Below are 24299 nucleotides of genomic sequence, written 5' to 3' on the forward strand. Positions count from 1 at the left end.
GAAGTGTTAGACATAGTATATTGCCAGAGTGTGATCTATTTTTTTTGTGTTGGTTTATCCCCCATAAAAAATTGCACTACCACTTTTGCATTATACTATAGCTGGGCGGCCATTATTCTGTAGCCCACACCAGTTAGGTAGGAGGACAACATTACTGTTACAGGCAGCATTGTACAGAGGTGTAATACACAGATAACATCACAGGGTGAGTAGGGGACAGATACCACTTGACCTGGAGCAATACCTAGCAGGTCTCCTACAGCAGGCGCTAGTATCTTCCCATTTATTAAGGAAGACATGATGAGCGGCGGCCATGTTGCCGTGGCCCAAACAGAAGACAGCAAAGTAACAAAAGTTTTCTCCTATCATTCTAGCCTAGCTTGTGTGATCTGCAATGTATCCGCCCATAGACACAGACAAATTACATCCGGGACAATTATCACACAGACTGGTGCAGGGAATGTCCTGGGCTGCAGGTAATGTATTATATGTGTTATATATACTGCTATATTCACTTACTGTGCAGCTTATATCACTAATATGCACCTTATACTGTAATATGTCCTATCCCATCTGTATTATACTGCACCACTGCCTATGTTACTGATATACATCATATACATCAGTGTAATAAGGGGATGTGTATTATACTGCACCACTGCCTATGTTACTGATATACATCATCATATACATCAGTGTAATAAGGGGATGTATATTATACTGTATATAATTATATCACTAATATGCACCTTATACTGTAACATGTCCAATCCCATCTATATTATACTGCACCACTGCCTATGTTACTGATATACATCATATACATCAGTGTAATAAGGGGATGTGTATTATACTGTATATAATTATATCACTAATATGCACCTTATACTGTAATATGTCCTATCCCAAGATCTGTATTATACTGCACCACTGCCTATGTTACTGATATACATCATATACATCAGTGTAATAAGGGGATGTGTATTATACTGTATATAATTATATCACTAATATGCACCTTATACTGTAATATGTCCAATCCCATCTGTATTATACTGCACCACTGCCTATGTTACTGATATACATTATATACATCAGTGTAATAAGGGGATGTGTATTATACTGTATATAATTATATCACTAATATGCACCTTATACTGTAATATGTCCAATCCCATCTGTATTATACTGCACCACTGCCTATGTTACTGATATACATTATATACATCAGTGTAATAAGGGGATGTGTATTATACTGTATATAATTATATCACTAATATGCACCTTATACTGTAATATGTCCAATCCCATCTGTATTATACTGCACCACTGCCTATGTTACTGATATACATTATATACATCAGTGTAATAAGGGGATGTGTATTATACTGTATATAATTATATCACTAATATGCACCTTATACTGTAATATGTCCAATCCCATCTGTATTATACTGCACCACTGCCTATGTTACTGATATACATTATATACATCAGTGTAATAAGGGGATGTGTATTATACTGCACCACTGCCTGTGTTACTGATATACATCATATACATCAGTGTAATAAGGGGATGTGTATTATACTGCACCACTGCCTATGTTACTGCTATACATCATATACATCAGTGTAATAAGGGGATGTGTATTATACTGTATATAATTATATCACTAATATGCACCTTATACTGTAATATGTCCAATCCCATCTGTATTATACTGCACTACTGCCTATGTTACTGATATACATCAGTGTAATAAGGGGGATGTGTATTATATTGCACCACTGCCTATGTTACTGATATACATCATATACATCAGTGTAATAAGGGGATGTGTATAATACTGCACCACTGCCTATGTTACTGATATACATCAGTGTAATAAGGGGGATGTGTATTATACTGCACCACTGCCTATGTTACTGATATACGTCATATACATCAGTGTAATACCCATCACAGAGCATAGGGGTGAGGGGGGATGACAGGAGGGGAGCGACCACTGTGGGGGGTGCCCGGAGAGGTGATGCGCCAGTGGCGCACACCTTCATATTGGTGGTATGCCCGGGACAGCCCGCTGTAGTGGTTAAATGATTAATATACCTGGTACTGTGTTGTATACATAGTGCAATTTAGTAAGTGATATATCACTGGTATACATCTTATGCTGTGATATATACACAAAGCAAAGCAGACAGCGACACCCCAGGCAGTTAGGGGGACTGCATGGGTTATGAAAGGCGCAGGGTTCTAGAATGATCACTCACCTCCCTATATTTATACCAGCCACACTATTCCAGAGTCCCCTGTATCTGACTGCACTAGGGATGTCCATCGCTGCCATCAGTGGCAGTAGTGAAACTGGCCATAAATAGAGGAAAACTACATGCTAGACCCGGTAATTTGGCTGCAGTGAGAACAGGGTATTAATGAATACCTGTCCATAATACATCTTTGTACAAGAAAGAAACAACCTAACACAGCAATAACCAAGCTTCACAGACTTGAGCAAAAGTGTTTTCATCATACTGGATACCACAAATATGGCGCCGCAGAAGGCTGCCTCAGAGCTGTGCAGCTCAACCAAACTATATGTCTCTCCTTGTCCTCGTTCATCACCCCCGCGAGTGCGGTGACCCTGCCAAGTGTGGTGACGAAGCACAGCAGAGAAGCCCTTCTGAAATGGAGCTCACCCCTGGAGCAGACCACCCGTATGGGCCTGACGGAGCGGGAGGTGGGCATATTAGCAGCCCTCACAGTCCACGCTGCCATTGCTGCCCTGTGCAGAAAGGATGCAGCAAAGTTGTTGCCAGCAGGGAAGTCTGGCATGGTCGAATGGTGCAGTAACCGCAATAGGGGCTGCCGGGCCGGAGTTGCTGTCAGGTGGAAACGCAGAGGCCATAGGTCTGCCCTCCCAGCAATCATGCTATCAAACACGAGATCTCTTGTGAACAAGATGGATGAGCTGTCCCTGCTAATACAAGACGCAAGGTCGGCCACTGCAAGATCCTCCATCCTATGCTTCACAGAAACCTGGCTGGAAGACCATATTGCTGAATCCTCAGTGACTCTGTCAGGCTTCGGCCTCCTCAGGACTGACCGCGACAAAGCACTCTCGGGCAAAATCCAAAGGAGGGGGCATCTGTCTCTACATTAACGACAGGTGGTGCACCGACATAAAGTCCCTGGGCAAGTCATGCAGCCCCCAACTAGAAACTCTTACCATCGAATGCAAACCTTTCTACTCCCCTCAGGAAATTGCCTCTATTATCCCAGTAGGAGTATACATCCCCCCACAACCAAGTCCAACAGAAGCCCAACTTCAGCTGGCCACTCTTAGACACTTAGACACCCAGACTCGCTGCTCATTGTGCTTGGCGACTTCAACTGTGCCAACCTGAGCCAGGAGCTCCCAAAATACACGCAGCAGGTCACATGCCACACAAAAGAGGGCCGAACGCTAGACCACTGCTACACCACCATGAAGTCTGCATACCGATCCATACCCCATGCAGCACTGGGTCTCTCCGACCACTGCATAGTCCACCTTCTTCCGACATATATCCAGAAGCTAAAGTCTGCTAAGCCTGTTATCAAGTCTGTCAAAAACTGGTCAATCGAGGGAAAAACAAAGCTTCAGGCCTGCTTCGTCTGCACTGACTGGACGGTGTTCGAAGCCTCTGCCTCTGACATAGATGAACTAGCGGATGCAGTCACATCCTACATCAGCTTCTGCAAGGACTTATGTGTACAAACCAACCAAATCCGATCCTTTAACAACAACAAGCCATGGTTCGGTAGCTAGCTTAGGAAACTCCGCCAAGCCAAGGAGGAGGCATACAGCAGCGGGGACAGGACACAGTACAAAGAAGCCAGGAACTCCTTGACTCGGGGTATCAAACTCACAAAAAGGAAATAAACAAACAAGTTGACGAACAACCTCACAGCAAAGGACCCTGCGGCAGTATGGAAGGGCATGCAAAACATCACAAATTACAAGAAAGCCCAACCACAGTGTGAAACCAGCCGTGAACTTGCAGAAGACTTGATCAAGTTCTACTGCAGATTTGAGCAGGCCGTACCTCCCCCACTCCATCACAAAGACCACCACACCCAGGCCCTCCACGTGGACCAAGGCGAGGTAGAAGCAGTACTCAAAAGAATAAAACCTAAGAAGGCTGCAGGATCGGATGGTGTGTCGCCATCCAGCCTTAGGACCTGTGCAGCTCAGCTCGCCCCCATCTTCACAACGATAGTCAACTCCTCCCTGGACTTGTGCAAGGTTCCTGTCTGCTTCAAATGCTCTATCATCTTCCCGGTCCCTAAGAAAACACCCACGAGGGACCTAAATGACTTCAGGCCAATTGCCCTAACTTCAGTGGCCATGAAAGCATTCGAAAGACTAGTACTGAAGCACCTGAGAGAAGTGACAAACTCTCACCTTGACCCCATGCAGTTTGCCTACCGGGCGAACAGAAGTGTAGAGGATGCGGTCAACCTCGGGCTGCACCATATTTTACAACACCTCGACCACCAAGGCACCTATGCAAGAGTCCTATTCGTGGACTTCAGCTCAGCATTTAATACTATCGTTCCCGGCATCTTGCAGTCAAAACTCCTCTCCTTAGGAGTCCCAGGATCAACATGCTCATGGATAGTGAACTAATGGCAAGGGAACAGGTGGTCAAAGCCGGCGCCTTCTCGTCCAGCACACGAACAATCAGTACTGGAGCCCCCCAAGGATGCGTCCTCTCCCCTCTGCTCTTCTCTCTCTACACGAATGACTGCACCTCAGCTGAGCAGTCAGTGAAAATCATCAAATTTGCAGCTGACATCACTATCATCGGCCTAATCAAGGATGGTGACGAGACCGCGTACAGGCATGCAGTGGAGAAGCTGACACAGTGGTGCAGCAGCAACAACCTCGATCTAAACCCCACCAAAACAGTTGAGATGGTGGTCGACTACAGGAAAAAACCAAATGCACTAGCCCCGCTAACAATAGCCAACGCAGTGGTGTCGCGGGTTGATTTCTTCAAATTCCTAGGGACAACCATGTCCAGTGACCTAAGATGGGGATTAAACATAACCACAAACATCAAAAAGGCCCAACAGCTCCTGTTCTTCCTGAGGCAACTCAGGAAATTCAACATCCCACAGGAGCTGCTGTGCGTATTCTACACCGCCATCGTGGAGTCTGTCTTATGTTCCTCGATCACAATCTGGTACGGTGGCGCAAGCGAGAACGACAAACAAAAACTGCAGAGGGTAGTGAAGACTGCGGAAAGGATCATAGGGACCGACCTCCCCCCGATAAGGGATCTGTTCTCATCCAGGGTAAGGAAACGTGCTGAGAAGATCGCAAACGACAAGCTGCATCCTGGTCACAACCTGTTCGACATCCTACTATCCAGAAGACGGTTCAGGTCTGTCCCCATCAAAACGTCCAGATCCGCAAGAAGCTTCTTTCCGTTAGCCGTCCATCACCTGAACAATCCAATGAAAGCGAATTCAATCCCAATATCAACAGCCAAACAACGTGTCCCTACTTGGCGACCTGACCACCATAGTCATAGCTAGAAATAAAATGCTTGAAATGTCTTTATGTAATGTCCCCCCCCCCCTCCCCCACCCTTTTCATCCCTGCTTGATGCTAGACCAGGGCTGGGCAATTGTGGCCCTCCAGATGTTAATGAACTACACATCCCAGCATGCCTTGCATCAGTTTCAGCATGGCCACATAGCAAAGCTAATGCAAAGCATCCTGGGATGTGTAGTTCATCAACATCTGGAGGGCCACAATTGCCCAGCCCTGTGCTAGACTGTAATCCACAAAAAAATCCTAGTGTTCGCAAGCATACATGGCCAATGAAGTTGATTCTATTCTGTATTCTTATGCCCCTTTCCCACTGCAGGCTTTACACGGTAAAATGCCGTTTTTTTAGCCTTTTTAAACGGCTAGAGCTGCAGTGGGAAAGCTCCAGGTTGCTTTACCTGGGTAACAAATACCGTTATTTGTTAACCGGGTAAAAAGCAGTGTTTTACCCGTGTAAGAGCCGTTTTTTTTGGCAATGGGAAAGGGTTTTAAACGGTATTTAGAAATAATAATAAAGGTTAAGAACATGATTGGTGCATGTGATGTTTTTAATGACAGGCAAGGTTTACTAGAGAGTTTAAACGTGTTGCTTTGTGGTTTACACGGGTAAGTGTGAATAGGACAAAAACTGCTTTTAAACGGTAATTAACCGTTTAAAAGCTGCAGTGGGAAAGGGTCTTTGTGGCTCTTACCCGGGTAAAGACCCGTTTTAAAAAAACGGGTCTTTACCCGGGTAGGCAGTGGGAAAGCAGCATGACTGTACGTTATTCTACCAGTAATATAGAAACTTTTACCTTTTAGGAGTAAATCTTTACAGATGATGGGGAAATCCAGGAAAGAAAAGACTGAACGGATACTGAACCTTACCTTGGAGATCATTTACCTGCTGACTGAGGAGGTGAGGTCACAGTGACGTCACTCTTATCTCTATTACTGACACAGGGACCTGACCGGGGAGGTGAGGGGGTCTGGGAGCGTCACAGTGACATCACTCTTATCTCTATTACTGACACAGGGACCTGACCAGGGAGGTGAGGGGGTCTGGGGGCATCACAGTGACATCACTCTTATCTCTATTACTAACACAGGGACCTGAATGGGGAGGTGAGGGGGTCTGGGAGCGTCACAGTGACGTCACTCTTATCTCTATTACTGACACAGGGACCTGACCGGGGAGGTGAGGGGGTCTGGGAGCATCACAGTGACGTCACTCTTATCCCTATTACTGACACAGGGACCTGACCGGGGAGGTGAGGGGGTCTGGGAGCGTCACAGTGACATCACTCTTATCTCTATTACTGACACAGGGACCTGACCAGGGAGGTGAGGGGGTCTGGGGGCATCACAGTGACATCACTCTTATCTCTATTACTAACACAGGGACCTGAATGGGGAGGTGAGGGGGTCTGGGAGCGTCACAGTGACGTCACTCTTATCTCTATTACTGACACAGGGACCTGACCGGGGAGGTTAGGGGGTCTGGGGGCATCACAGTGACATCACTCTTATCTCTATTACTAACACAGGGACCTGAATGGGGAGGTGAGGGGGTCTGGGAGCGTCAGTGACATCACTCTTATCTCTATTACTGACACAGGGACCTGACCGGGGAGGTGAGGGGGTCTGGGAGCGTCACAGTGACATCACTCTTATCTCTATGACTGACACAGGGACCTGACTGGGGAGGTGAGGGGGTCTGGGAGCGTCACAGTGACATCACTCTTATCTCTATTACTGACACAGGGACCTGACTGGGGAGGTGAGGGGGTCTGGGAGCGTCACAGTGACATCACTCTTATCTCTATTACTGACACAGGGGCCTGACCGGGGAGGTGAGGGGGTCTGGGAGCGTCACAGTGACATCACTATTATGTTTATTACTGACACAGGGACCTGACCAGGGAGGTGAGGGGGACTGGGAGCATCACAGTGACATCACTCTTATCTCTATTACTAACACAGGGACCTGAATGGGGAGGTGAGGGGGTCTGGGAGCGTCACAGTGACATCACTCTTATCTCTATTACTGACACAGGGACCTGACCGGGGAGGTGAGGGGGTCTGGGAGCGTCACAGTGACATCACTCTTATCTCTATTACTGACACAGGGACCTGACTGGGAAGGTGAGGGGGTCTGGGAGCGTCACAGTGACGTCACTCTTATCTCTATTACTGACACAGGGACCTGACCGGGGAGGTGAGGGGGTCTGGGAGCATCAGTGACATCACTCTTATCTCTATTACTGACACAGGGACCTGACCGGGGAGGTGAGGGGGTCTGGGAGCATCACAGTGACGTCACTCTTATCCCTATTACTGACACAGGGACCTGACCGGGGAGGTGAGGGGGTCTGGGAGCGTCACAGTGATACTTACCTCTAGTAACTAAACAAAAATAAGAGAAGTATTAATATACTAGGTGATTCATCGCGCCCTACGGGCGATCTTCACACCGTCGTAAGGGGCTGCGCCCCCTTAATTTGTGAACGTTTGTATTGTGAGAAATATGGTTAGAATTGTATGAAAGATGGCCTGTATTGCAACTTGAGTTATAGGTGAAATGTGTTACATAGAGAGCATATGATGTGGAAGGGGGTGTGTATTGTTTTGTTTAATTAAAAAGCGGTTACAGAGTAAGATGTACATTGATAGTGTGGATGGTACAGTGACATTTGTGGGTGGGGGGGCTGTGTGCATGTTGTTTAGGTGTGTGTGCAATAGTATAGTAGGGTGTTTTTGAGTCAGCGGCTCCCCACTGGTGGAGGTCACGACACAGGAAAACAGGAGGCTGGGTAGTGATAGGGGTGTGTGGGAATAAGGGGGACTAAAAAGGAGGCTGGGAGATACTGTGCAGCTTCTGCCAGTGGTTGAGGGTCCAGCGTGGCAGTACAGGATGGTGGCCCTGAGTCAGTGTCTCCTCCTACTGGGTGGGAGTTAGGGTGCATAAGAGCAGGAGGCTGGGCTATGAGGCATGATAGGGGCATGTGGGCAAAACAGCGTCAGCAACTCCCCAGTGGTGGAAGTTACGGTTCAGGAGAGCAGGAAGCTGGGTAGTGATAGGGGTGTGTGAGTATACGGGGGACTAAAGAGGGGCTTAGGGGTGCCGTGAATTGCGGGAGGGGCGCGGGGGGTGCCGTGAATCGCGGGAGGGGGCGTGAAGCGCGCGAGGGGGCGTTGCGAATTGCGGGAGGGGGGGTGCGCGGGGTGACGTGAATCGTGGGAGGGGGCGTGAATCGCAGAAGGGGGGGTGCGCGGGGGGTCCACGATTTGCGGGAGGGGGGGGCGCGGGGCGCGATGAATCAACCTAGTTGGTTATATATTCTTGTAGAAGGATGGTAGGATGTTGCGGTCATTCAGAATGCATTTACATAAACAGTAATAGTAGCAGTAAAAGATCTGACTTAAAGCACCTACAATAAAACAGAACAGGTGTTATATATTATACAAAGAATTTGTTGAAGATGTCTAGGTTGACGTGCACATAGTTGTCGCTGGAAAAAAATTGCCACAAGAAAAAATCAACACAGAAAGGTCAACACATGTAAATGTTGACATAAGTGTGGCACTTCATCGGTGTCCATGTCGACACATGAGAATGAATATGAAAACATTCAAAAAAAGAAAAATAAATCTTCAAAAACTCATGTCAACCTTTTTCATTGTCGACCATAGCCGTGTCAGTGTTTTGCATGTGCCATTTAATCCTGCTGTTGCCGTGAATCATGTGCGGGGGGGAGGGAGGGAGGAGGTGAGGGGTGTCCGCGAATCACGGGAGGAGGGGTTGTGGGTGGATGCTGTGAATTGCGGAAGGGGGGGTCGCGGGGGGGTGTGGGTGCTGTGAATCGTGGGTGGGGGGGCGCGGGGGGTTGCAGTGAATCGTGGGGGCGGGGGGTTGCCGCAATGACAGGAGGGGGGGTCGGGGGGGATAGAAATCGCAGTAGGGGGGTACCGCGAATCGTGGGAGGGGGGTCGCAGGGTGCCGCGAATCGCAGGAGGGGGGGTGTCACGGGGTGGGGCCGCGAATCGCGGGAGTTGCTGCGGGTGCCGCGAATTGTGGGGGGTGTGCTGCGAATCGCGGGAGGGTGCCGCAAATCGCCACAAGAAAAAATCAACACAGAAAGGTTAACACATGTAAATGTTGACATAAGTGTGGCACTTCATTGGTGTCCATGTCGACACATGAGAATGAATATGAAAACATTCAAAAAGTGAAAAATAAATCTTCAAAAGCTCATGTCAACCTTTTTAATTGTCGACCATAGCCATGTCAGTGTTTTGCATGTGCCATTTAATCGTGGGGTTGGAGTGAATGGGGGTGGGAGGGAGGTGGGGGGTGTCTGCGAATAGCGCAGGGGGGGGGTCGCGGGGGGTGCCGCGAATTGCGGGAGGTGGGTGGTGGGTGACACGAATCGCGGGAGGGGGGTCCCGTGGGGGGTACTGCGAATCACGGGAGGGGGTCGCTGGGGTGCCGCAAATAGCCACAAGAAAAAATCAACACAGAAAGATCAACACATTAAATGTTGACATAAGTGTGGCACTTCATTGGTGACCATGTCGACACATGAGAATGAATATGAAAACATTCAAATGAAAAATAAATCTTCAAAAACTCATGTCAACCTTTTTCATCGTCGACCATAGCCGTGTCAGTGTTTTGCATGTGCCATTTGAACCTGGGGTTGCTGTGAATCGCGGCAGCTGGGGGGCGGGTGGTGGGGGGTGTCCACGGGAGGGGGGGGTGGCGGGGGGGGGTGTGTGTGCCATGAATTGGGGGAGGGGGGGTCGCGGGGGTGGGTGCTGTGATATGCGGGAGGGGTGGGCGCAGGGGTTGCAGCGAATCGCAGGAGGGGGGTCGCGGGGCCGGGGGGTTTGCCGCGAATCACGGGAGGGGGGGGGTCAGGGGGGTGTCGCGAATCACGGGAGGGTCGCAGGGGGGATGGGCGCGGGGGTGGGGTGCCCCGAATCACCGGAGGGGGGTCGTGGGGGCTGGGGTTGCCGCAAATCGTGGGGGGGGGGGGGTGGTGCCGCGAATTGCGGTAGGGGGGGTTCGCGGGGCGGGGGAGCGTGCAAATCGTGGGAGGGGCCCGCGAATCGCGGGAGGGGGGGCGCTCACCTGGTGTGTCTGGTGAGTAGCTGTGTCTTTGCTGGGTAACATGGGGAGGCAGAGGGTGTCTGGCACTGTGCATACCTCCCAACATGACCCATGCCAGGAGGGACACAATGCTCTGCCGCTGGACTTTCTTCCTAATGTATGATTACCTCCATCTGTGTTGAACAGGTTAATTGATAGGAAAGGTGCTTCAACACAGGTGATGGCAATCATACATTAAAAGGAAAGTGCAGGAGCAGAGCAATGTGTCCCTCCTATGACTGTGGGCTCACTGGGCTGGTTCTCTGTCATGTGAGTCAGAGGCTCCACCCAGCGTTAGAGGGTCAGACACACTTTGAGTGACAGATGTAGCCAAATATATAAGAGATAAGATTCATTCAGATGTCATTAGATCCTGGCATATAAGGTATTTTGGTAGAGAATGTCAGGAACAGGGGATGATTTACACATTATGACATGAGAAGAATTTACTGTGTGGATGTACTTGTGTCCAGATAGTTCTCTGCCTACTAGTATTTATGTCTCCCAATATATAGGACTATATTGTTGTGAAGAAATCCAGCGTACGTATCAAACGCAATAGCAGTCCATATGTATCAGGAGGGATCCGCAGGACCCAGCGTCCCATCACAGTGCCTCCAACTCACTCACTGATACATGAGAGAGACACTGACCAGAGGATCCTGGAACTCACCAACAAGATCACTCAGCTGCTGGACGGAGAGGTGACTGCTGGGAATGGGAGGTTATACAGTAACACCGGGGGATGTGACCGGAGAGGTGACTGCTGGGAATGGGGCGTTATACAGTAACACTGGGGGATGTGACCAGAGAGGAGACTGCTGGGAATGGGACGTTACACAATAACACCGGGGGATGTGACCGGAGAGGTGACTGCTGGGAATGGGGCGTTATACAGTAACACTGGGGGATGTGACCAGAGAGGTGACTGCTGGGAATGGGACGTTATACAGTAACACTGGGGGATGTGACCAGAGAGGTGACTGCTGGGAATGGGACGTTACACAATAACACCGGGGGATGTGACCGGAGAGGTGACTGCTGGGAATGGGACGTTATACAGTAACACCGGGGGGATATGACCGGAGAGGTGACTGCTGGGAATGGGGCGTTATACAGTAACACCGGGGGATGTGACCAGAGAGGTGACTGCTGGGAATGGGACGTTATACAGTAACACCGAGGATGTGACCGGAGAGGTGACTGCTGGGAATGGGGCATTATACAGTAACACCGGGGGATATGACCGGAGAGGTGACTGCTGGGAATGGGGCGTTATACAGTAACACCGGAGGATGCGACCAGAGAGGTGACTGCTGGGAATGGGACGTTATACAGTAACACCGAGGATGTGACCGGAGAGGTGACTGCTGGGAATGGGGCGTTATACAGTAACACCGGGGGATGTGACCAGAGAGGTGACTGCTGGGAATGGAGCATTATACAGTAACACCGGGGGATGTGACCGGAGAGGTGACTGCTGGGAATGGGACGTTATACAGTAATACCGGGGGATGTGACCGGAGAGGTGACTGCTGGGAATGGGACGTTATACAGTAACACCGGGGGATGTGACCAGAGAGGTGACTGCTGGGAATGGGGCGTTATACAGTAACACCGGGGGATGTGACCGGAGAGGTGAATGCTGGGAATGGGGCATTATACAGTAACACCAGGGGATGTGACAGGAGAGGTGACTGCTGGGAATGGGGCATTATACAGTAACACCGGGGGATGTGACCGGAGAGGTGAATGCTGGGAATGGGGCATTATACAGTAACACCGGGGGATGTGACCGGAGAGGTGAATGCTGGGAATGGGGCATTATACAGTAACACCGGGGGATGTGACCGGAGAGGTGAATGCTGGGAATGGGGCATTATACAGTAACACCGGGGGATGTGACCGGAGAGGTGAATGCTGGGAATGGGGCATTATACAGTAACACCGGGGGATGTGACCGGAGAGGTGAATGCTGGGAATGGGGCGTTATACAGTAACACCGGGGGATGTGACCGGAGAGGTGAATGCTGGGAATGGGGCGTTATACAGTAACACCGAGGGATGTGACCGGAGAGGTGACTGCTGGGAATGGGACATTATACAGTAACACCGGGGGATGTGACCGGAGAGGTGACTGCTGGGAATGGAGCGTTATACAGTAACACCGGGGGATGTGACAGGAGAGGTGACTGCTGGGAATGGGACGTTATACAGTAACACCGGGGGATGTGACCGGAGAGGTGGCTGCTGGGAATGGGACGTTATACAGTAACACCGGGGGATGTTACCGGAGAGGTGACTGCTGTGAATGGGGCGTTATACAGTAACACCGGGGGATGTGACAGGAGAGGTGACTGCTGGGAATGGGACGTTATACAGTAACACCGGGGGATGTGACCGGAGAGGTGACTGCTGGGAATGGGACGTTATACAGTAACACCGGGGGATGTGACCGGAGAGGTGACTGCTGGGAATGGGGCATTATACAGTAACACCGGGGGATGTGACAGGAGAGGTGACTGCTGGGAATGGGACGTTATACAGTAACACCGGGGGATGTGACCGGAGAGGTGACTGCTGGGAATGGGACGTTATACAGTAACACCGGGGGATGTGACAGGAGAGGTGACTGCTGGGAATGGGACATTATACAGTAACACCGGGGGATGTGACAGGAGAGGTGACTGCTGGGAATGGGACGTTATACAGTAACACCGGGGGATGTGACCGGAGAGGTGGCTGCTGGGAATGGGACGTTATACAGTAACACCGGGGGATGTGACAGGAGAGGTGACTGCTGGGAATGGGGCGTTATACAGTAACACCGGGGGATGTGACCGGAGAGGTGGCTGCTGGGAATGGGACGTTATACAGTAACACCGGGGGATGTGACCGGAGAGGTGACTGCTGGGAATGGGGCATTATACAGTAACACCGGGGGATGTGACCGGAGAGGTGACTGCTGGGAATGGGACATTATACAGTAACACCGGGGGATGTGACCGGAGAGGTGACTGCTGGGAATGGGGCATTATACAGTAACACCGGGGGATGTGACAGGAGAGGTGACTGCTAGGAATGGGACATTATACAGTAACACCGGGGGATGTGACAGGAGAGGTGACTGCTGGGAATGGGACGTTATACAGTAACACCGGGGGATGTGACCGGAGAGGTGGCTGCTGGGAATGGGACGTTATACAGTAACACCGGGGGATGTGTCTGGGTGATGACTGTATCATTGTGTGTGTGTCAGATTGTCACTGTCTATCTCTCCATGCAGGACGGGCAGTATATAGAAGGACACAAGGATAACATCAGAAACGTGATAGTGGATGATCACTCGCCCCTAGAATCACTGGGTAAGGGATCATGGTGAGATTAGGAAAATGACACGATGGCAATTAGCTGCTACCAATATTTTTGTCTTGTTCATATCGTTCGTTATATATTATTCCTGTGTCTCTTAATATCGACTATATCCTCTAACGAAGCTAATAAAATAATAAATATCAATAAGACGGCCAATAAAGAAGTAGCATAGATAGATATATATATATATTTGTAGAAAATAAGGAGAACTCACCAGACTTCTTTTTGAGAGTATAAAAGTTTTTATGTCTTACGTCATCATATCATCAAAAGTTGTGTCGACGTTTCGGGCAGCTTAGTGCCCTTCATCAAGACAAGACACCAGAGGCATAGGAGGCAGCCTCTGGTGTCTTGTCTTGATGAAGGGCACTAAGCTGCCCGAAACGTCGACACAACTTTTGATGATATGATGACGTAAGACATAAAAACTTTTATACTCTCAAAAAGAAGTCTGGTGAGTTCTCCTTATTTTCTACAAATATATTGGTGGCCCAGGATTGTGTTTCATGAACTTGGAGCTTGGGATAGATACCCCAGCAGATGTCTGCAAGCAGATTGTGTGTGCCTACTCAAACCATCCAAATATAAATAAATATATATATAGAGAGAGAGAGAGAGATATAGAGAGATATATATATATATATATAGAGAGAGAGAGAGATATATATATATATATATATATATATATATATATATATATATATAGAGAGAGATATATAATATATCTATATATATCTTCTAAGGTTCATCGAGACGGGATACGGTTGTATTGTCGACAGCACTTAGGTCAACAGTCATTAGGTCGACAGGGTTCTACCATCCACTAGGGCATGGTGGGAGAATAAAATAGTACGCCGAGCGTAGCGAGGCACCGTGCCCAGAGCAAAGCGAGCGATTGGGGGGGGCTGCGGTTCACTTCCAACTGTGTCGACATTCGGGTAAAAAAAAACAGTGAAAAAACCCATGTCGACCTAAGGACCTGTCGACCTAACGCATGTGTCGACCTAACACGTGTCGACCTTGTCCCATGTCAACCTAGACACCTGTCGTCCTTCACCCATGTCGAACTACAACCCTGTCGACCTTGCCACCTGTTGACTCAACGGTGACGACCTAATAACTGTCGGCCGAAGTATGGTCGATTAAAACGATCCGCACCCATCTTGACTTCTTCCCATCTGCTCCTGAGACATTAAGCTGCTCCCTACAATCGCCCCGCTCCGAGTCACTGAGGTCTTCCCCGCTCAGCCATAAAACTCAACCTGGGCAGTGCAGCACTTTGTACATGGCCCTGACAAGACATCATTTGAATGATTAACATTTGGTCGGATCGGGCAGCATGCTCTCCATTTACACTGCCTGAACTGACATCACAAGGGGGTGGGAGCTTGTCCACTGAGCTGTCAATCACCGGCGGCTCGCGGCGTGGCCAAATCTTTCTTTTGGAAGATCAGTATAGCAGATTATGTGGATGTTCAGATTACAGACCCCTACATTTACGTACCATAAGGTCTTGTATACCCTATTACTTTACATGTAATTACCATCCTTAATCCAAGACACATTAATACCCCTTTCATACGTGCAACCTGGCAATTACCCAGCATTTCGAGTGTCGGGTCATTTTGCCGGGTGCAGTCTGAGCTGTCAAGCCCATCATTTGTTGCCTTACACGGGTAATTTGTGTAGTGTGAAAAGGTCAAATTTGGTGACCCGGGATGACCCTTTCACACTATGCAAATTTCCGGGTAGGACCACTTCACTCAATGATTTGCTGTTATGTCTGAAAGGGGTATAATCTGCAAAATATATATATATTAGCGTTATTATCTCCTATATATTTGGCTACATCTGTCACTTAAAGTGGGTGTCTGTGTCTATAACGCTCTGTTCCTGGACTTTCCTCTTAATGTGTGATTGCCTTCATCTGTGCTGAACACCTTTCTGAGAAAATTAACCTGTTTAAAACAGGTGATGGCAATCATACATTAAGGGAAGTCTAGAAACAGAGGCCCTTATTCAGATCGGTGCGGATATTCCCGCATTCTTACGGAGCGGTCCAGCACGCCACGGTGTTTTGCCGCATGCGGCCATCGTCCGTAGAAACGCCACGTGTCCTCCGCATTCGGACGGACTCACTCGTTAAGAACAGGGCGTGTTTACGGACGACATACAAAGCATGCGTGTGCGGGAGAAACACTCCGATTCGGCACGGTATCACAGAGTATTACAGAGTATGCTCGGGAATACCGCATCCGAACGGGGGCCAAGCGGTGCTACCGCACGTAAGCGGAGTATTTCCGCCAAAAAACCCACTATGAACTATCTTCTGCAAAACATCACATGACCCACTTATTCAATTACCTAGCCTCATAAAAAACAGCTTATTTGGAATTGGAATCAATTAGATTCCAATATATCCTTACAAGCATGCCTAACACATGCATAGCCCACATTAACCCTTACAGCAATGTAAGTGCAATGGTTTCTATTAAAGCACTGACAAGCGTCCTATTAGTGAGTAATGAGTAAAGGAGTAGATTGTATTGGGTTCAGGTGTTAATGGTTGTAGTCATTAGGCGTACGTTCGCCTACCGCATGAACGAGTGGTGTCCGCAAAGCAATAGTACACTTGTGGACACCGCACATTTCAGCCCTTTTTGCTCGCGTGCATTCGGAGTGGTTTCCGAATGTACGCCCCCCAACATAAGTGTACTCCCCCGTGTCCGCCCATGTTTCCGCCCCGTTTTGCCCACTTTGAAACTACGCCCATGTGTCATTCCGCATGACGCCCATAATACGCCCCTATTTCCCGACCGATTGCGGTGACCAGTTTTGGACGGGCTTTGTCCGAACTGGTACCGAGTCAAGGCGTGGCACATGCGCGTAGCGTTCTACACGCATGCGCAGACGCCGTAAAGACGCAATCCGTAAGAACGCGGTAAAGTCCGCATCAATCAGAATAAGGGCCAGAGCACTGTGTCCCTCCTGGAGAGGGTCATGTTGGGAGGTATGTGACAGAGAACCAGCCCAGTGAGCCCACAGACAGTGCCAGACACCCACTGCCTTCCCATGTTGCCCAGCACTGCTACTCCACAGCCACCAGGTGAGCGCCCCCCTCCCGCGATTTGCGGCAAAACCTCCCCTCCCGCGCGACCCCCCCCTCCCGCGATTCGCGGCAAAAACACCCGCTCCCCCGCGACCCCCCCTACCGCGATTCGCAGCAAAAACACCCCCGCGACCCCCCCTCCCGCGATTCGCTGCAAAAAGAACCCCCCCACGACCCCTGCCGCAATTCGCGGCATAACCACCACCCCGCGACCCTCCCGCGAATCGCGGCAAACCCTCCCCCGTGACCCCCCCCCCCCCGATTCACGGAAAAAACACCCCCCCCCGCGACCTCCCTCCCGCGATTCGCGGCAAAAAGAACCCCCCCGCGACCCCCCCTTGCACGATTGGCGGCACCCCCCCTGCGACCCCCCCTCCCGCGATTCGCGGCACACACCCCCCCCCCCCCGCGCAATTCGCAGCAGCCCCAGGATTAAATGGCACATGCAAAACACTGACATGGCTATGGTCGACAATGAAAAAGGTTGACATGAGTTTTTGAAGATTTATTTTTAATTTTTTTAATTTTTTCATATTCATTGTCATGTGTCGACATGGACACCAATGAAGTGGCACACTTATGTCAACATTTACATGTGTTGACCTTTCTGTGTTGATTTTTTTCTTGTGGCGATTCGCGTCACACCCCCCGCAACCCCCCCTCCGGCGATTCGCGGCACCCCGGCACCCCCCCGCAATTCGCGGCAACCCCCCGCCGGAACCCCCATGAACCCCGCTCTCCCGCGATTCGCGGCACCCACCCCCCCCCCGCAACCCCCCCCCCCCCGCAAATCACGGCACCCCCCGCGATTCGCGGCAGCCCCAGGATTAAATATTAAATGGCACATGCAAAACACTGGCACGGCTATGGTTGACAATGAAAAAGGTTTACAATGAAAAAGGTTGACATGAGTTTTTGAAGATTTATTTCATTTTTTGAATGTTTTCATATTCATTGTCATGTGTCAACATGGACACCAATGAAGTGGCACACTTATGTCAACATTTACATGTGTTGACCTTTCTGTGTTGATTTTTTCTTGTGGCGATTCGCGTCACACCCCCCGCAACCCCCCCCCCCCCGCGATTCGCGGCACCCCCCGTGACCCCCCACCTCCCGCAATTCGCGGCAACCCCCCACCGGAACCCCTGTGAACCCCGCCCTCCCGCGATTCGCGGCACCCAACCCCGCGACCCCCCCCTCCCGCAATTCGCGGTACCCCCCGTGATTCGCGGCAGCTCCAGAATTAAATTGCACATGGAAAACACTGACATGGCTATGGTCGACAATGAAAAAGGTTGACATGAGTTTTTGAAGTTTTTTTTTTCATTTTTTGAATATTTTCATATTCATTCTCATGTGTCGACATGGACACCAATGAAGTGCCACACTTATGTCAACATTTACATGTGTTGACCTTTCTGTGTTGATTTTTTCTTGTGGCGATTTGCGTCACCCCCCCCCCCACAACCCCCACTCCCGCGATTCACGGCACACACACACACACCTCCCCCCGCGATTCGTGTCACCCCACCCCGTGACCCCCCCCTCCCGTAATTCACGGCACACCCCCGCGACCCCCCCTCCCATGATTCGCCGCAACCCCCGCCCTGTAACCCCCCCTCCCGCGATTCGCGGCACCCACCCCCGCGACCCCCCTCCCGCGATTCGCGGTACCCCCCGTGATTCGCGGCAGCTCCAGAATTAAATTGCACATGGAAAACACTGACATGGCTATGGTCGACATGAGTTTTTGAAGTGGTTTTTTTTTTTCATTTTTTGAATGTTTTCATATTCATTGTCATGTGTCGACATGGACACCAATGAAGTGCCACACTTATGTCAACATTTACATGTGTTGACCTTTCTGTGTTGATTTTTTCTTGTGGCGATTCGCGTCACACCCCCCCCCCCCCCACACCCCCCCGCAACCCCCACTCCCGCGATTCACAGCACACACACACACCCCCGCGATTCTTGGCACCCCACCCCGTGACCCCCCCTCCCGTGATTCACGGCACACCTCCTGCGACCCCCCCTACCATGATTCGCCGCAACCCCCGTACCCGTAACCCCCCTCCCGCGATTTGCGGCAACCCACCCCGCGACCCCCCTCCCGCGATTCTCTGCAATCCCTCCCCTCCCGCGATTCGCAGCATCCACCCCCCCACAACCCCCCCTCCTGCAATTCGCGGCACCCCCCGCGACCCCCCCTCCTGCAATTCGCGGCACCCTCCGCGACCCCCCCTCCCGCGATTCGCGGACACCTAAGTTGCAATACAGGGCATCTTTCATACAATTCTAACCATATTTCTCATATACAAACGTTCACAAATTAAGGGGGCGCAGCCCCTTACGACGGTGTGAAGAGCGCCCGTAGGGCGCGATGAATCACCTAGTAACCTATATATCTATCAATTTTTTAGATGCTTTGACAAGTACGTGTGGATACTGATCATAGTAATCCTTTTGGTTTTAGCCATATTGGGTTTCCTTACCGTTTGAAAAAACTAGTGATATACTGGCATGTATTTTCCCTCTGGATAATAAACACTGGCGGATGGGAGAAGGGTTTTTTTCTATCCTCCTCCACCCCCTTCCCCCGTCCCTCACTATTCTCCTTCGAGTCTCCTCCTAAACAATAGTGTAGAATTCATAGCATGTTAAAATGTTTAATACTGACTATTAAGATTGTCCGTACGGCATTGTTTCACCATTTAGATACCCCGGTACCCCTGAAAAAGTCCCGAATGGGACGAAAAGCGTAGGCTTTAAGTGGTATCAAGTTCTGGACAAGTTGATGTGAAAACCTTGTCTGAAATACTATTGTGTGTTTTTTTTATATTGCTATATGGAATAAATCGTACATATTTTATATTGATGTGTATTTGTCCCTGGTGAAACATCTATCAGCACCTGTCACCTGTGTAGAGTCACATTTTGCAGTATCTAATCTGGGTTTACAGATCTTCCGCTTTGCTAGAGGTAAAAAAATATAATTTTGACTCCACATTGACTAACTAAAAGGTGTTTTTCTTTTTTAGGTGTCTCTGAGGATGAAGATGACTCCCACCCCAAGATTTCTACTTTAGAATGTGGGCACAGGGATATACAGGTTATCGAAAACTACCAACAGCCACAAGGCTTTAACATATATAATATCCAAAATGGGTTAAAATCGGTAAGAAATGAGACTAAAGAATCTATCAAACATGAGGGAGGAAATTTTAAAGACACACATAAGTCCAAAGATCATACAAAGCGTACAGCTACCCGTACTAAGGAGGAACTGGCCTCGTGTGATGGAGAAGACCTCACAGACACTGACATGTATACACCCACAGGTCATACACGGTATACAGCTACTCATATTGAGGAGGAAACGCTCTCAGATGATGGAGACCTCACAGACACTGACACATATGCACCCACAGGTCATAAACAGTATACATCTACTCATAGTATGGAGGAAACGGCCTCATGTGATGGAGAAGACCTCACAGACACTGACATGTATACACCCACAGGTCATACACGGTATACAGCTACTCATACTGCAGAGGAAACGCTCTCAGAAGATGGAGACCTCACAGACACTGACACATATACACCTACAGGTCATACACAGTATACATCTACTCATATTAAAGAGGAACCGGACTCAGATGATGAAGAAGACCTCACAGACACTGATCTGCATATACCATATATTTCTGTTCATATTAAGGAGGAACCAGGCTCATCTGATGGAGAAGACCTCACAGACACTGACATGTATACACCCACAGGTCATACACCGTATACAGCTACTCATATTAAGGAGGAACTGGTCTCGGATGATGATGGAGACCTCACAGTCAGTGATAGTTACGCACCTTCATTTACATCAGGTGATGCTGATGGTGAAATTAAATCAGTAGTGATAGAAAACATTAAATTGGATGAACCTGTAGAATCGATTCCCCAAACTTCCCCCGCCATAGATAACATAAATATTACCTCTAGTATTCAAGGATGCGCAATTTCTACACTAAACCCTGCTCCTCCTCATCAAGTCAAAGAAATCAGGATGAAAAATGTATTTTTGGGCTGTTTTGGCCCATATGGTCCAGGCCACTCCGTACAGTTTGAGCAAAATAAAACTTTTGGTGATATCTCAAATCTTACAAAATATTGGAGAGAGAACTCTAGGAAGAAAACCCCGCAGTGTTCCGTGTGCGGGGAATATTTTTTGAGGAAAGCCCAACTCATCGCCCATCAGATGACTCACACCGGAGAGAAACCTGCTCAGTGCCCTGAGTGCGGGAAACAATTTCTTAAAAATTACAAACTGGTTGCACATCTAAAAACTCACACGGGGAAGAAGACGTACCCATGTTCCCAGTGCGGGGAGCGCTTTACCAAGAAAACGGTGCTGGCGAAACATCAAGCGAGCCACTCGGAGCCTAAAAGTTTTGTGTGCCCCGATTGCGGTAAAAGGTTTAACAAGAAGTGGAGGCTGGAGAGCCATCAGATTAATCACCTAGAAGAAGCGCCCTTTAGCTGTTCTGAATGCGGGAAGCAATTTCCGGAGAAATGGAGACTGTTAGGTCATCGGAAGCTTCACATGGAAGAGAAGCCGTTTCAGTGCTCCGAGTGCGGGAAGCGGTTTGCCGAGGAAGGGGCATTGGACAAACATAAAAAAACTCACCCCGCCGAGAAGCCTTTCCAATGTCCCGAATGCGGGAAATATTTTGCAGACAGTCGGACTTTATGGAGACATGAACTGACTCACAGCAGCGTTATAAAGCACCCCTGCCCCCAATGTGGGAAAGAGTATCGAAATAAGTTGTCGCTTACTAGACATATGAACGCCCACACCAAAGATCAGACCTATGCCTGCTCTGTATGTGGGAAATGTTACCGTTACCAGTTATCGCTTCTCAAACACGAGAGGACGCACGAGTGAAAGAAAGAAATCTGCGCCTGGAGAAAGCATGAAGTGATGGGAGTGTAACTGAATTTGTTTTCCATGCAGAGGAAATAGCGCAGGATTTTGCATGTAGCGCACTTATTCCAGGCAGCTCAATGTCAACTTTGAGATTTAGGCCCCTCATTCTAATTCATTCGGTCCCTGCTATTCAATCCCCGATACTTTAGATTTGACTTTGTTAAAAATCTGGATATTCTCCTAACTTTAAATGTGGCCCATGTTGTCTTTATTGAAATGATCTACTACATAAAAGCTGTCTTTCTATACAAATCCACAGTTTACAAGCGAAGATCATGAAATTTAACATACGAGCGTATTAAAACATGGCCGAGGCAACTAAAGAAATGTGAAATCGAAATGAATTGCTGTTAATTTTTAATTCATTAAAAAACACAAATTGAGTTATTTGAAGCGGCCTCTACTGGTCACTGGAGGTACTTCACCAAAGAGCTGAGAAATAGTTATATATAAAAATTAAAAAATGATATATATATTTGTGTGTGTGTGTGTGTCTAGTGTCTGTGAGTCTCCAAAACACTGGCATCTGCTGGCAGAGAGTGAAACGACATCTCTTTCACACACATGCACAAATACAGAAGGTAGCAGACTAGCTTTCAAAGCTTTTGCTTCGAGCAGGCTTACTAGTGCAGGCATGTCCAAACTGTGGCCCTCCAGCTGTTGTGAAACTACATATGCCAGCACGCCTTGCCGCAGTTGTAGCATTATCTAATAGCAAAACAGTGGCAAGGCATGATGGGACTTGTAGTTTCACAACAGCTTGGAGGGCCATAGTATGGACATGCCTGTTAAAAGGGTGTATATATGTGTGTGTGTGTATTTGATCATAACTCTGGAATGCCTGGAGTAATTTACACCAAAATTAACACCCGCAATCCAGACACTGCCGTGGGCCCCAAAAAGGGGGTCTGGCCACTACAAAGTGGGTCATGGATGTGAGATATGGTAGAGTATAAGATATGGTAGAGTAGCATAACATAGAGGGAGGTAGTGGACATGGGGTTTAAGAAAAAAAAATTTGTTCAGATCTGCGAGCCCACCACATACAGGTGTAAGCCGGTCACTCCATGGGTATGGCGAGGGGTTAAGCTTAAAACAAAAAGAATAACATTCAAGTAATGCTAATTGAACAACCAAACCCAAGCAACGCCGGGACCTCAGCTGGTTTTTAAAAAAGTAACTTCAAATAAAAAGTTTTTAAAACCAAAAAAACTATTTTCTTTGTTATTTGTATGAAAAATCAACAACGTCTTTCTTGACAATCGGAAAGGTGGTCACCATATTATGGATGTGGATCAGATATCAACAGTGACAAAAGTTTGACATGGTCAAAAAGGTCAACAGATATGAGACTGGCCAAACTATGTCTTTTTATGTTTTTGTAACACTTTTGGGTTAGGGTTAGGCTGTGGGAGGGAATGTTTAGGGTAAGGTAACGGAGGAAAGTTCTGATTAGATTTGGGCTAAAACGGAACCTGTTGACCACTCATCGGTCAACCTATCCTATTGTCTACCTAGACTTTTTGTTTATTATTAGATTTTTTTTATTTATTTTTTTACCTTACACATCCATACGTCCATCTGAGGGATATCCGCGTATTGTCCCAATCTCACACCAAAGATTATCGATAATAGATTCTATTAAAGGCTAGCTTCTATAGGAGGAGAGTAACACTAGTGTAAATGGAAGTGCTATACAGCAGGGAGTAATCTCACCTTTACTATATTAGCCTTTATTTATAAGGTGCTGGTCATGGGGAATAAATGATTAGGGATGGAGGAGGGAGCACTGGATCAGGCAGAGATCTGGTAGGCTAGGAAGAAACATGGAGAAGACATGGCTAGGGGTTGAGGAGGGAGCAGCACTAAAACAGGCACACAGTACATATAGTAAGCCAAGATGTGACATGGGTTGATTGGATTATGGATGGAGGATCAGGCACACATCTGTTATGGTGGGATTATTCACGACTGATAGGATTAAAGATGAAAGATCAAACACTGAATCAGGCAGAGATCTAGTATGATAGGATGAGTAATGGGGGAGATCAGATTAGGGATGGAGGAGGGAACATTGGACCGCTAAAGATCTGG

At 48.5% G+C, this 24299-nt stretch overlaps 2 protein-coding genes across 2 annotated transcripts in view; both read left to right on the plus strand.

Moving 5' to 3' along the window:
- The window catches only part of LOC146010035 (uncharacterized), a 97598-nt gene that overhangs the window by 27595 nt on the left and 45704 nt on the right, over positions 1-24299 (plus strand). The window lies entirely within an intron of this gene.
- On the plus strand, positions 269-22681 carry LOC146010027 (uncharacterized). Its single transcript, XM_083150839.1, has 5 exons — positions 269-476; positions 6402-6498; positions 11247-11435; positions 14018-14096; positions 20260-22681. Exons 1-5 carry the CDS (start codon positions 298-300, stop codon positions 22161-22163), a joined length of 2448 nt encoding a protein of 815 aa, XP_083006965.1. The 5' UTR covers positions 269-297; the 3' UTR covers positions 22164-22681.

Source organism: Crinia signifera, chromosome 6 (genome assembly GCF_055691185.1).
Source record: "Crinia signifera chromosome 6, ASM5569118v1, whole genome shotgun sequence".
Taxonomy (NCBI): Eukaryota; Metazoa; Chordata; class Amphibia; order Anura; family Myobatrachidae; genus Crinia; species Crinia signifera.